Source organism: Sminthopsis crassicaudata, chromosome 3, assembly GCF_048593235.1.
Source record: "Sminthopsis crassicaudata isolate SCR6 chromosome 3, ASM4859323v1, whole genome shotgun sequence".
Lineage (NCBI taxonomy): Eukaryota > Metazoa > Chordata > Mammalia > Dasyuromorphia > Dasyuridae > Sminthopsis > Sminthopsis crassicaudata.
This window is the reverse complement of record NC_133619.1, coordinates 402,438,399-402,453,979: the sequence shown is the minus strand read 5'-3', so window position 1 is coordinate 402,453,979 and position 15,581 is coordinate 402,438,399. Positions and strand designations below refer to the sequence as shown.

Genomic DNA, 15,581 nt, shown 5'->3' with positions numbered 1-15,581 from the left:
TTCATTGTGATGATTTAAAATAATTTTTTTATTTCTTTAAATATTTCTCAATGGTATGCAAAAAAATTCTGACAATCAGTTCTATAATTTTGGATCCAAATTCTCTCCCTTACTTTAGTCCTTCTCACCTCCTTGAGAAGACAACATATTTCCATATTAGTCACATTCCAAAAGAAAATGCAAATAAAATAAAGCAATAAAAATAGAGTTTTTAAAAAGTATGCTTTGATCTGGATTCACACTTTGTCAGTTGTCTCTCTGAAAGTGGACACCATTTTTTAACATGGATTCTTTAGAATTTTCTTTTAAGTCATTGTCTTGATCAGAATAGCTGAGTCTTTCACAGTTAATCATCATTGTGATATTGCTATTACTCTGTAAAATGTTCTCCTGATTCTGCTCACTTTACATCAGTTCATTTAAATCTTCCCAGGTGTTTTTCTGAAACCATCCTGTTTGTTATTTTTTATATCACAATAGTCCTCCATGACAACTCTATACCACAATTGATGAGCATGTCCTCAATTTCCAATTCTTTGCCAATACAAAAAGAGTTGCTGCACATATTTTGGCAAAACCAAGTCCTTTCACTATTATGATTGTTAATTGTGTTTCCCCCTCCATTATATTTTCCTGTAATTTTTCCTTTTACTCCTTTACCTCTTTTGACAAAGAGAAATAAATCAGAAATGAAAAAGAATGAAGTGATCTGAGCCCATTTCTCTGTCTCTCCTCTCTTTGCCTAGACCCTTCCCTAATCACTGATTTTTATGCTTTTTTCTTCACTTTTTTATCTTGCCTTTATGATCTGCTTTCCAAAAATAAAGTTTGTTTTGCCAGTGATTCTTTCTTCACTCATCAAACTTCCATCTCCCTTTTTCCTGTTGCCACTTATTTCTAGGTTAACTTTATTGTATTTCATTTTGTGTATGTATCAATTAAAATAAAAAAGATTTTTGAGTTGCCTCCTCCCTTTGGCCAGTTTTCCATGTTTGTGTTTTCTCCTCTAGCCCACTTTGGCAGCTGTGGAAAAGGTATATTGGAACAAAGAAAGGATTAAGGAAAGTATAGGAATATCATATTATTGCAATAGTCCAGGTAGGAAGTGATGAGGATGTGAACTAGGGTGGTGGCCACAGGAGAAGTGAGAAAAAGACATATGACAGAGACAAAAAAAAAAAAAAAAAAAAAGACAAAGATATTTAAAGGAGTCAGAGGTGACAGAATTTTTGCATTTTCTCATCTTTTTATCTGTTGTAACCAAAACCTTTATTTTCTTGTTAATAAAGCTCCTGACAATTTATTTCAGAGGAACATAATTGCTAATAGTGATGTAAGTGAGATGTCATTAACCTTGTGCCCCCAGGGGGAAGTCCCCTAAGTAGGAGATTCCAGGGAATTAAATCTCTGAGATAAAACGTTCAGGAAAGTGGAAAAGGCAAATGAGTCTGGGCTTGACTATGCTGAAAGCAACTTGTGACAGATTAAGGGGAGAAGGCTGGGAAGAGGCAAACAATCTACCAACTTCAGAAAAGGAGACTTAAAGGGAAGAGAAAAGGGCGAAAGGAAACTGAAGATAACCAGCTTGCACAGGTGGTGACTTCTCATTGTACACATACACAGGGAATGACCTGAAAATAGATTATACAAAGGGATAATATTCAAGTGTGGGAAAGAATTCCTAATGGGATATATTCTTATTAAAAGGAAATAGGTGAATCACATTAATGCAGACAATTATTGCCCTGAGATCCTTCTTAAAGTTTAAAATTAGTTAAAACAAAAGTACTCTCCATTTAATGTCCTCTAAAATATGGTCACTATAAAATTCCCTTTTGTTCTTTCTAATTTAGATGGAATCAAAGTCTGCCTCCATTCTAATTGAATCCAACCAAATAATGTTAGCAATCTTGATAATCATATATTTTCCCCTAGACCAATAAAAATGTCTTGTCCCCCAACATAAGGAAGTAGTATGAGAAAGGGATAGATAGAAAAATATGTGATGTTTTGTTGTAACAATATTTCTACCTTTGATATTTGTTGATACAACATAACTGGATTAGTGAATTATTAATCAGGAAATCAATAAATCAACAAGCATTTATTAAGTAACTATTAAGTACCAGACACTCTGATAGGTGCTTGCTACACAAAAGCAAAAACAAGTCAGCTCCAGCCTTGAATTTACAAGAAATCTGAAAGGCACAATGCACAATAATTTCAGCTGTTGTTCAATTTTCAGTCGTTATCTGACTCTTTCTGACCGCCTTTGGAGTTTTCTTGGCAAAAATCCTGGATTGGTTTGCCATTTCCTTCTCTCCCTTATTTTACAGATAAGGAAACTGAGATAAACAGAGCTAAGTGCCTTGCCCAGGGTCACACAGCTAGTAAAAACTTGAGGTCAGATTGGAACTCAAGAACATGAGTCTTCTGACCCCAGGTCCAGCATTCTATATACTATATCAAATAAACAGGCACATAAAAAAGTAGATATTAAGTGATTTGGGCACAAATTTGCTAGCAACTGAAGGATCATGAAAAACTTCATGTAAAAGGTAACACAACTGATCTGAATCTTGTAGGAAACTAGGGATTCTATGAAATCCAGATGAAGATGGAATTCATTGCAGGTAGGGAAATAGACAATGCAAAAGCATGGAGACAGAAGTAATGTCATTTATGAATAGTTTAACTAGACAGTTTGGGGCAAGACTACAGATATCTTTAAATCCCAAAAGGAGAAAATTATATTTGATCCTAGTGTTAAGAAGCTACTACTAGAATTTATAGAGTAGCGGAATAATATAGTCACATCTTTAGGAAACCCCTTTGGCAAATGTATGAAATATGAACTTGAAACAGGAATACCAATTAAAGTGGTGAGGACCTAAGAATAAGAGAAAAAGATAAATTTGGATGGAATATGCGATATTTTAACATACTGAAATTTTTGCCTTTAATACTTGATGATGTGAAAAAAAAAACTGGAGTTATTAACTCTTCATCAATAAATAAAGAATACTTCTATCAATAAATGAAGGATACTTCACTGTCTGCCTCAGAAGATATTCAATAGATGTGGGTAGAAATTGAAAAGAATCCAATATTGACATATCCTCTTTTAGAGTAGTTGTTGAAAAATGTAATGATTTATGTGACTCAAATGTCAGTGGAGTCCAGCTAAACTATTTCTTTTATCCTTACAGTTTCCAATATTCAAGTTCTAAAGTAGGCCTACTTATTTTTAGATAGACAATGGGATACCTGACGCTTTTGATTAAGAAATTTGTCAAGACATTAACAAATGTTCATAGATAACTAGAGAAAGGCAAAAGAAACACAAGGAAATTTGTTTTAGAAGAAGACTGGAAAGAAAATCTTTCTTGAGTATCCCAGAGTTCGTGAATTTAGCTTAAAGTGAAAAGAAAAAATAATATGGGTTCTTAATATAGTAAGGATTCTTCATTTTCTGATGATGAGAGTAAAATGCTTTCATGCAGGGAGATAATCAGCACCATTTGGAATTGGGCAGCAGGATCCTGGATTCAGTTAGGAATAGATATAACCAGAATATAGGAAATCAGTAAGATATTTCCCAAGTTAGCCAAAGCTGGACTTTTATTTCTATGTTCACATAACTGTTAAACCTTCGTAGTTTGTACCTTTATGTTCTCTTACTAATTAAAATAGTTTTTGTGGTCATTGAAAAGACTGGACTGTGAAATACTAATGGCATCAATAACTAAACAATGTACAGGAAACTGGTAGGAGGAGAGGAGCAGAAGGAGTTAGGAATGTGAGATCAAAGGTCCAGGTTTTTCCCCCTAGAAATTATCCTGTATTGTCTCCCAACCCACTTTTCAAAAGATTTCTTTAACAAATTAAAAAAATGTAGAATTGATAAAAGTCCTAAATGGTGGGTGTGATGGGTCCAGAAACTGAAGTACTGATAAAAATTAAATTGTTCCCTGGGGCTGCTGGGGGAAAAGCTCTGACAGAGATAAATTTAGTGCCATGGTTCCACCCTTTGAGGAGGTAATCCAGTCAGAAATCCAAGTTCTGTCAAGTCCCTGAGGCTAAATTTTCCCCATAAAACTATTGATAGCCTGTGATTTTTCTACTGCCCTCCTTTTTCCTTACTCTTTCCTATGCCATATGACATCTCTCCTAACTTCACTATGTTTCTCAAACCCATTTCTCCTCCTAGGGTTCTAAGTCCTTTTCAGGATTTAGCCTGCCAGCTAAGAACATGTTCAAATGTCAATACTTTTTATTGAGTAATTGTGTTCCACTAAGGAACATGCTTTCACATGCTCTCCCACTCTGTTTCATACTTAACCATTCCTGGTGTCTATTATATCCCTTTTTTTTGGTCTATAACCTCTTCCCTAAATAAACCTATCTTTTGAGAAAGAAAGACAAGGACAGGTAAAAAACAGAGAGAGAAAGAGAGAGACAAAGAAAAAATTATAATTATTTATAATCTGTTAGTACAGATTCTTGACTTGGGGGTTTATCAAAGATTTAAAAAGTTTGATCTTTTGTGTATAAAACTGCAGATTTATTTTAACATAATTGTTGAAATATATAATCTTATATAAATCTTTATAATCTTATATGTCTAATGTTTTCCTTTGTAACTCAGCACAGGTTTTGTAACATAACAGTCTTATAATTTGAATTGTGAATAAAAGCATTGCCCCAAACTCTTGCTGGGAAAAGAGTAAATGGGAAACCGAAAGGAAAGCAGCAAGAAAGGATAGTAAGCATGAATGTTATTTGGGGACAGTGCTTGTGCACTCAAAAGACATCTATTAAATCATTTCTTTTTTGTAGTTTAGTGTGACAAAGGTTTTAGGATAAATATGATTAATAATACCTTCCCCTCTTATAAGACTCAGAGGATAGTCTTAGCCTCTCTGCTTCTTTTCTGTAATCTCCCCTTTAGAAACCACTAATAAATAATCAACTTTGAGGCTACTCTCAGAGACATTTTAAAGCTGCTACAACAAAGGTAGTATCTAAAAACACACATTGGGGAGCTGAATAAGGGCTGCAAAATCTCTAACAGATTTGTCAGCAGCTTCTGGCTTACCCCCTTCTTCTGCCCCTCTTTATTTTAACTTTGCAGGTTTGGCAAGGGGGAGGGAGAGAAAGGTTATGAAAAGTTTAAAAAGCCAAACAAAGGATTTTATATTTGATTCTGGAGGTAATATGGAGTCACTGAAGTTTATCGAATGTGAGGGGGATGAAATAGTTAGAGCTATGCTTTAAGATCTGTTTGATGGCTAAGTGTTGGACAAACTGGAGTGGGGAGACATTTGAGACAGTAAGACCAGCCATAAGGCTATTGTAATAGTCTAGGCATTAATAAATAAGGGCCTGCATCAAGGTGGTGTCAGTGGCAGAGGAGAGAAAGTGGTGTATATGAGACATGTGGTTTATTGTACCAATAGGACTTGGCAGTGATTACATATGGAGAGAGTGAGAGAATATGAGTAGTCAAAGATGACCCTTACTTTGCTAACCTGGGTGACTGGGAGAGTGATGGTGAGGAGAATTAGATAAGGAGTATCCAAATGAAATTAGGTTTAATTGAGGCCTAGTGGCAGATTCTGGGTACAGGGAATCAAATAGAGCTCCCCTGAAACCCCTTTTGATTTGGCGCAAGGATACAGAATTAAACGAGGTCTAGTGGCGGTGCAAGAGTCCTCTGTAAAGGAATTTACGGACCTGAAAACCTAGATTGATAAAAGAGGTTTATTGTGGGGTTTGGAAGTAAAATTTAGTTAGTAAAGTTGAGGGTAAAGATAAGAGGGCACTAGAACTACAGGTCTGGTGGGAAGAAACCCTTGACATGACCGACATAAGGATACCATGTTTGGGACCTCTGCAAAGAGTGGACTCCAGTTTAGCCCTTTTTATAATAGGGGGGCTTTTGATAATCTGAAGGGGCTCGTGAGTGGAGTCCCAGGTTGGCTTCTGGCTTGAGCTTCAGCCAGGGTTAGAATTTGAACAGAATTCAATGGGTTTTTAGATAAGGAGGAAACTATTTGTGCTTGGGATGGGGGTTGGGAAACCTGAGCAGACCATTAAAATGGGGGCTGGGACAGCCCAAGTTGGCTCAGATCCTATGGGGGCTGGGAGAGCCCGGATATCTCTTTTTGCAATTGAAAAGAGTGCTTTTGACCAGGATTTGTGAATCTAGCTTCTTCAGCCATGGGTGTTGGGAATCAGAAAGGAATCTTAAAGGGACTATAACCCACATCAATGGTATCCTCAATACTAATAGGAAAGTTAAAGAGGAGGAGTTTGGCAGAAAGGTTAGGGGAGGAAGGCAATAAGTTCACTTTGGGATTTGTGGAATTTAAGATAGCCAATTTGGGATGTCCATCAGAGAGTTGGAGGTGTGAAACTAGGCTGAAAGAGGTGCTAATAGATCTGAGAAGTGTGTGTGAGGGAAGAAAGTGAGAGAACACTGAATTATTGTAGAATCATATAATTACTTAATCTGGAAGATAATTTAGAGATTCTTAAATTCAGCCTCCTCATCGTAGACATAAGGAAATTGAGACCCAAGAGAAGGATTTGCCTAAGATCACATAGCTAATGAATAAATAAGGCAAGATTTGAATGCAGATCTTCCTGATTTCAATTCCGGTACTCCTCTCTTCATTCTTGCTAAATATATAAACTCTAATGTGCAAGGCTTGATGCCATAGGAGACGTCCTGAATTCTCCTTCTTGCAGTCTCTTCAGCAGCAGGAGTTAACATCAAGGCAATGCAAAGTGGCAATCAAACTTTTGTGACCCATTTCATCCTGGTTGGCCTTCACCATCACCCCAAGCTTGGGGTCCCACTCTTCCTGGTCTTCCTTGCCATCTATCTCCTCACCATCTCTGGTAATGGGCTGATCATCCTCACTATACTAGTGGATGTCCGACTCCATCGCCCCATGTACTGGTTTCTCTGCCACCTCTCTTTTCTGGACATGACCATCTCTTGCGCCATTGTCCCCAAGATGCTGGCTGGCTTCCTGTTGGACAGCAAAATTATCTCCTTTGGAGGCTGTGTGATTCAACTCTTCTCCTTCCACTTCTTGGGGTGCACTGAATGCTTTCTCTACACCTTAATGGCTTATGACCGCTTTCTTGCCATCTGTAAGCCCCTGCATTATGCTACTATCATGACCCGAAATGTCTGTAATTGCCTCGCCTTGGGCACTTGGTTGGGTGGCTCTCTCCATTCAATCTTCCAGACTTGCTTCATGTTACGTCTCCCCTTCTGTGGTCCCAACCAGGTCGACTACTTCTTCTGTGACATTCCTGCTATGCTGCGGCTCGCCTGCGCCAACACTGTCGTCAATGAACTGGTCACCTTTGTGGATATTGGTTTCTTAGCCCTCACCTGCTTTGTGCTCATCCTCACTTCCTATGGCTACATTGTAGCCACTATTCTTCGCATCCACTCTGCTGATGGACGCCGCAATGCCTTCTCGACCTGTGCTGCCCATCTCACTGTGGTAGTTGTCTACTACGTGCCCTGTACCTTCATCTACTTGCGGCCAGGCTCCCAAGAACCAGTGGATGGAGTGGTGGCTGTTTTCTACACGGTCATTACACCTCTGCTCAATCCCATCATCTACACACTTCGTAACAAGGAGATGAAATCAGCATTGTGGAGGCTGGGGGGGCACAGGGAAGTGCAGCCCCATTAACCCTCCCCCCGCCATCAAGGCAGATTGAAGCAAAACTTTGAACGAAGAAAGGCAGAACACCAGTATGAAAGGGATTTCCTAGAGGAAGGAGAGAAAGTTATATAAAAAGAGGAATATGGAGGTCTTGACAGGGATCTCTGGATAATAGCACAGAAATCCATCTCTCTCATCTTTATTGTAGTTCCAGTGAGAACACAATAGATAACTAAGCAGGGCAGTTTGCTAAGATAACTAGAGATGAGTAAAAATGAATCTAATTAGAGTTTCTTACTTCTCTAAAAGAGCCTTTTTAGCTTGAAATTCCATCTTAGTTTGAAGAGAACAGAGATTTTTGGAGTTTTGCACTCAAGGACCTCTAGGACTCCCAAAATGTCATATCCATTAAAGGTAAACCCCAGCTAAAGGCTAAGACTTCTAGTAAGACTGAGACTTATATATACTGGAAAAGTAGTAACTGCTATCTATATTCTATCAAGTCATGGGTAAATAAACCAAGGGCACCAACTCCATTCTTTCCTAGGAATCATTAAGTTTGCCTTCTACTTCTTAGGATAGTTATTTATAATGAGTGAGCAAAGAAAATCACTTCTAAAGGACATGAAAACAGGCAAGTGCTCAGTAATCTATGAAGAAACTCTTGTTAACCAATTTCAGTATGCCTACTCCCAGACCATAGGAGACAAGAAAAGAAAGAGGCTCTTGCAGAAGGCTTCATATACAAACTTAGTAGCACAGGCCTCTTTAAAGCTGTTCTATCTCCAAATTCAATTTCCTAATCTTTTATGGGTTCCAAATGTCAAGAATTTAGTGGAGGTGGAAAGAAGTTGTTCAGAACAGTCTGGAATATTTCTGAGAATTAATGTAATGTAATGTAATGCATATTTTTTTTTGTGCATAATACAATAGAGATGGAAGAATAAAAGGAAATAAAATGAAAAAGATGCAAGAACATTCAGCTAATGTTTAGGATGATTTATCAAGTACTTCACATCTGTCCAGAATGGTACAAACACACAAAGGTATCACAGCACTTGTCTTCAATAAACTTACAGTCTTTTGAAAGAGACAACTTACAGATATAAAAAATAAATAGGTTTATAAAGCAAAAAAATTTAAGTGCCAATATACAGTAAATATCAGAGCAGTTCATTTATATATATATATATATATATATATATATAAAAACTTTCACAAAAGAGATGGGAATTGCTTTTAAACAAGTCTTTGAAGCTTTGGTGGAGGCAGGGAGAATGAAAAGGGGAAAAAGAATAAAAAGTACATAGCAGAAACAAAAAAATAATTTTCAGTGAAGCAAAGAAAAGATGGATAGTCCTGAATATAATGTCTTCCATTATTATATATGCTTTCTTGAAATGGAAATTTATGTAACATATTTTGAATCCTCCCTGATGTTCTGCTGGGCTTTTGTTCTGCTGTGTTTGTTTGTTTGTTTTTCATCTTCCTTTTTTAGTCTTTCTTTTTGTTTTGTTTGTTTGTTTTTTGTTAGGTTCTTACTAAGTGCTAAGTTGGTACTTAACAATTCTCTAGCTCAGAGTTCACACCTTTAGTTCAAACAAGCAAATTCATTGGTTGTAAGTAGTTCCCACAAGCCCCTGCAGTACTCACAAGCCCATTCTCTGGGAGGATAAAAAGAGGCAACATTAAGTCTGAAGAGCAGTCTAGATTGGGATAAGAACAAGACTTCCCAGGAGAACTTCAGGGAAGTTTGAGGAGATTCAGAGCCAGGATTCAGAAAGAAGAGGATTGGGGCACCCACAACGTGAGGAAAAGACTTTTGCTTAGCCCTTCAGAGGAGCTAGCCCAGACCTTGACATTTTGGTGCCCGAACAGGGACAGACACGATCCTGATTTTAGTGGAAAAGCCTCCGATCCATATCTCAGTAGAAAAGCCTCTCTGACCCAGAAATAAGCGTGAGTAACAAGGAAACTTTGTTAAAGAGCTAAAGTAGAATTTCAGTGAAATGGGGCAAATTTTTAGAAAACAGCCTTCTGTTTCTGTTCAAGGAAAATGTTTAGAGAGCATTGTCAAGGTTATGAAAAGCCAAAGATTGATTATAGTTTTGGAGGAGATCACTGAACTTTTAAAAACTGTGCAGGTCACATGTCCTTGTTTTTCCTGGAAAAAGAATTGGATCTAAAGGAATGGAAATTAGTAGGAGAAGAATTTTGTCAATACTATAACAAAAATGGACCTAACTCAATTTCCAAAGACACACTTCAAATTTACAATATAATTCAACTGGCTTTAGGAAATTATATAAGTTATACAATAAGGAAAAAGAAGAAGGAGCAAAATGGGGAGGTGTCAACTAAACTAGGTGAAAAGAATGAATCAATTAACAATGAAGTTAAGTACAATTCTGAGCAACAGGAGCATTTCACATCTCCTCCCTCAATTAACCCTTCAGGGATGGAACAAGAAGGAGGAGGGAAAGAGGCAGTAACATAAACAGAATGGACTGTGAAGCAGCCTATGACAGGATTAGAAAAAGCATTGCTTAAGACTAAGAGAGAGGGACAGGATGTAGGTGATTTTATACATGCATATCCTGCGATTGAAGAGATTGACTCTTTAGGTCAAAAAAAGGAGAAGATATACACCTTTGGATTTGAATAAAATTAAAGATTTGAAAAAAGGTTGCACCCTTTATGGGGCTACATCAGCTTATGTTAAAATGTTACTAGATGGTTTGTCTTATGAAGTCCTAACCCAAATGATTGGACCTGGACCTGGACAAAACTTGCTGTGGTTTTTGGAGTTTCATGAATTATGTAAGATCCAAGTCAGATGCAACATGGAAACAGAAGTTAACACACAATTCACTTTTGAGCAATTAGCTGGTGAAGGTCAGTATGGAGAGAATTCAGAACAGATTAATTATCCCATGACAGTGTATGAGCAAATTTCTAAGGTTGCAATAAAAGCTTGGGGTTCCCTCCCTGGACAGAAAGATTGGGGGGAGCCAAAAGGTAATCAGATAGCAGAAATGGATTATACTTGGGGAGAATACAGGCATTTTTAACCAACAGGGCTGTGTCTAGTGCAAACAACTCCAATGTAATTGCCAGATGATGAGAAGAGATTTAGAAAGTGGAAATTAGAAGGAAATTAGATAGGTTAACTGCCTGGGAGAGAGGGTTTGCTTGTATTTTAACAGACAGAAGGAAACAGATAGAGAAGGAAACAGATGAGTGGCAACAAGCACCTGGAGAGAGACAGAAAAAGAGAAAAACCTCAAAACAAAGGAGAAGATCTAAGAAACATCTGACACTGAAAGAGCATGGCTGATAAGAAAACTGTTAAAGATTCCCTAACACAAGATGAGACTATTGTAGGACTTTAAAACTTGCAGGAATTATTGGATTTCTGGCACATGAATTAATTAATGGACAATAGACTTATGGACATGTATAAATTCTCAATTTATGATTATTTGATCATGTTATTTGTTACATCACTTCTAGCATGTGTTATGTTACTATGTGTAATACCTCCGATATTGATGGATTTATGTTTCAAGATCATGACCACCCTATGTTCTAAATCAAAAGAAAGGGGGAGATGTTAGGTTCTTACTAAGTGCTAAGTTGGTACTTAACAATTCTCTAGCTCAGAGTTCACACCTTTAGTTCAAACAAGCAAATTCATTGGTTGTAAGTAGTTCCCACAAGCCCCTGCAGTACTCACAAGCCCATTCTCTGGGAGGATAAAAAGAGGCAACATTGAGTCTGAAGAGCAGTCTAGATTGGGATAAGAACAAGACTTCCCAGGAGAATTTCAGGGAAGTTTGAGGAGATTCAGAGCCAGGATTCAGGAAGAAGAGGATTCAAGATTCTACCTTCACTCTGGCTGGAGGCTCCAGAAGTCTCCCAAGAAACCTGCTCACAGAGAAAAGAAACCTTCTCCCAGAGAAGGATTATAATTGAGAGACAACAGGACACTATAGTTTTTCTCATTTTGTATTTAGTTTTAAATAAATAAATATTTAAAAAGAAAAAAGTTTTTAGGGACTATTAAAGTCTGGCCTAAGGAATATTGATAGAAGCATAGAAACAAAAGAAAAAATATGAATAAGTCCATTGGTTATTTAGAGAAATGATTCCAAGCACTTTTTTTTCACCACTCAATATTTCCTAACACAATCATACAGTAGTAGGAATGTAGACAATTTGGTTGATCCCTTTGTAATTCTCAAGGAATATACTTGCAGGAATAATAGTTATAAGCAATCAGCCAGAAGAATTAAGCCCAGCATTTTAAATGAACATACATAATTTGTACAACTATGTTATATTTATCTAATTATCTAGCCTGAATTTGGATGATTAGAATTAGAATTAGTAATTGAATATAATTACTATGTTAACCCTCAAGTCTTCTTTTCTTGACATGAATAATTCTCAGTTCCTTTAAGTAATATTCCTGTGACATAATTTGAGCCCCTTTATCATTCTTATCCTCTTCAAGAGGCACTTTCATGAGAGTTTAACACAGGACCAGAGCTATGATTCTTCTATTAATTCCAGATTAAATTAGTACCTTTTGTCTGTCACATTACACTGTTGAAAGACATTGATCTGCAAGTCCACTAAAACCCAAAGGCTGTTTTCATATCTGCTGCTATGTATCTACATCTTCCTCATCCTGTATTTGGGAAATTGGTTTTTGAAAGATAAATGTTAATATCTACAATTATTCCTATCACATGCATATGGGGGAAAGGGGTAAAGTGAGATTATTTTATTGCTGTTCAGTCATCTCACTTGTGTACAACTCTTTGTGACCCCATTTGAGGTTTTCTTGCCAAAGATACTGAAGTAGTTTGCCATTTCATTCTCCAGCTCATGTTATAGATGAGAAAACTGAGGTAAATAGAGTTAAATGACTTGCCTAGGGTTGCACAGCTATTAAATGTCTGAGGCCAGATCTGAACTTGTGAGGAAAAGTAGCTCATCTAGAGTAGCAGAACAGCCCTAACAGTAACACATTCCTCCTGTATACCCAAACTTACTACATAGCAAAAATGTTCTTCAAAAAGGAAAAATTTATTTCCTATCTGTTGAAGCCTTTTGCAGTACTCCCCCTGATTATTATCTTCATACATATACAAATTTCTTCTTAATTCATTGTGCCACTTTCCAACCATAGGTAAAATCAATATCACATTAACTTTCTTCCCCAGTACATAAGTGCTTATGGTGTGGAATTTATTAGAAATATCAATTTATACATGTAGTCATCTATAACTAGGAGTTAGCTAAAAGAATAATATTCATCAAGTGATGATTTGTTTAAGCTGATTTTTTAGGTCTGCCTACACATTAGCTGAGTAGTGTTAGTTGTGAAGTAAATCTGCCAACCCATCTGAGCAGTGAAAATACAATCCATGTCTAAATGTACATATCCTAACAAAATGTACTGAAGGATATGTATGTGGCCAAAAGGATCTCAGATCCTAGAAAACTAAGGTCATAATTGCTATGTTTATCTTAGAGGTTTCCATTTGACAGATATGTTCTTTTCTGTTTCTATGCAGAAGTCTCAAGTTAATACTCAGTGCTATATAAACATGTCACTCCCAGATGGTAGACATTGTAATGAGATGCCAAAAGCCCAAGAAGCTTATATTGCTTTTTGTTATAGAAAGATTAAGGAACATCTATGACATTTCTGTTTTTCTGCTTCTTGGTGGTCTTAAAACAATGGTTGGCTTAGAAAGAATCGACTGTATTTGGGGTTATATGAATTGACCTATGAGAAGTACTAATGATATGGACAAGAATAGGCAGCAGAGTTTGTTTCACCTAACTTAAGACTGTTGAGCAACATAGGTCATAGAACACAGCAGCTTTTCTGATGGGGGCATGCACTGCTGTGCTAATGTCTCCCATATCATACAATCAATTTTAAAGTTCTTACGAGAGACCTCCAGAGTGTCCTTATTTTATTTTTTTCTGACAAGTGAGCATGTGTGTAAGTTCTCTAATCCTAACCCTGATACCAACCAGTCATAGCTCCTTTTGACAAACCACATTTGTCATCTGTAAATTTAGGAGCTTGAACTGGCTAACTTCTAAGGACTCTTCTAGTCATAATATTTTAAACAGTTATCCCTTCCACATCACAACTTTCCTCATCATGGTTTTGATATATTATAGATCAACATAAGAAATTAAATGGGAATTTTGGGGAGTTTTGTGGAAAACTGTAGACAACATGCAAAGACTAGCAGATAACATAGAAAAAGTTTAGAAGCTCAGAAATTCATAAAATATATGTATAGTACTTTAAACACCCCTTTAAAGAAAAAGACAAAAATCAGATTTCTGTGTTATTAAGGAAGGGTCAAAATGTTTATGTAGATTTTCCAGTATCATACTTCTAACCCTGCAAAGTGGAAGGAATAACTTTAATTCCGTGGAACTCTTTCCTATCTCTACCTGCTAAAAACCTAATCATCCTTGAAGGCCCAGCTCAAATGCTACCTCACAATGGAGTATTCCTTAATTCTTTTAACTAACTCAATTACTAACTCAATAATAAATCATAAGTTTCTTCCTATCTTACTTATCTTTATAAACCTTTTGATTCTATGGTTAATATTTTATACACAGTAAACACTAAATAAATATTTGTTTTGAATAAATAAATTGCGTAATTGAGTCATTTGTTTACTTTTAAACAGATTACAAGAAAAAGGAAAAAATCAAAGATGATGATTTCAAGTTTTAGTGATTAAGAGAAAGTCAGCTAGACATAGCTCAAGGCTATGGAAAGTTAGCTTATTGGAATTCATATGAGAGGATGAAGACAAACTGCAATTATTCTTGTGATAATTATTCAGTCAATCCTCAAAGTCATTATTATGAAAATTATTCAGTCAACCTTCTCATTGCTACAATCAATATAAGTGTGTATGGTTGCCTGATACTTTCCGTGTGGCCTGATTAGCATGAATTCTTCTCCATGGTGATGAGATAAAATCTGGACTGCAAACACCCAGGAGAGACAACATCCAAGCTCCACCCAAAGATTCCCAGGAGGATGATTGTCCTCTGAGTGGTACATTAAGCATAAAACACTGCTCACTCACAACTGTAAGGTTAGAGAAGAAATCAACAAAGAAAAGGAAGATCAACAGGTAGCCATGTCCATTGGAAAGTTATAAACATCTGGACTTACAGTCCCACTTGGGTACCATGACTGTTTCTGAGTGGGAATCTCAATTAAATTTTCATGACTGACATTCAAATGACTCAAACAGGCCATTCTCAACACTAAGAGAAGAAAGGATAGCAAATTATTCATGACCACTGAAACCAGCCAGGTAAACCTATCTTTTGTCCCTTCTGAACATTTTGACTATGGAACAAGATCATTTTTGTAGTATCCAGTGAATAACTGGATCCAGGACTGATAAAGTACTGTCTAATTGTGGGTCAATGTTTGGCTAATATTCAGTATCTATTATGTGAAAAGGGGCAACTCCAACACTGGAGGGGGGAAAATTGTGACTCTTATCACAAAATGTATAGAACAATAAAAGGATGGCATGTACATAAATAATTATGAAATTAAATACATGCCAGATGCATCAAAAAATGACAAAACAAAGTTCTATGTGAAGTCCAAAAGAGAAGATTGTTTCCAAGGGAAAATGGGAGAAAGAGAGAGTTAAGCAAAGACTTCCATTTCATGGAAGAAGTAACATTTGAATTGAGTTATGAGGATTTTATGGAAAGAATCAAAATTCACAGTTAAAACAAAGTTATTTACACTGAGGAAAGGGTAAATAAATACATCAAGGCATTTTAAGGGAATGTAGTTACTCAGTTGTC

At 36.6% G+C, this 15,581-nt stretch overlaps 1 protein-coding gene across 1 annotated transcript; it reads left to right on the top strand.

Moving 5' to 3' along the window:
- Positions 1 to 361: 361 nt before the first annotated feature.
- On the top strand, positions 362 to 7,721 carry OR10G6 (olfactory receptor family 10 subfamily G member 6). The gene is made up of 2 exons (XM_074297394.1): positions 362 to 377; positions 6,766 to 7,721. The coding sequence occupies exon 2, from the start codon at positions 6,786 to 6,788 to the stop codon at positions 7,719 to 7,721; it is 936 nt and encodes a 311-aa protein (XP_074153495.1). The 5' UTR covers positions 362 to 377; positions 6,766 to 6,785.
- The last annotated feature ends 7,860 nt before the right edge of the window (positions 7,722 to 15,581 follow it).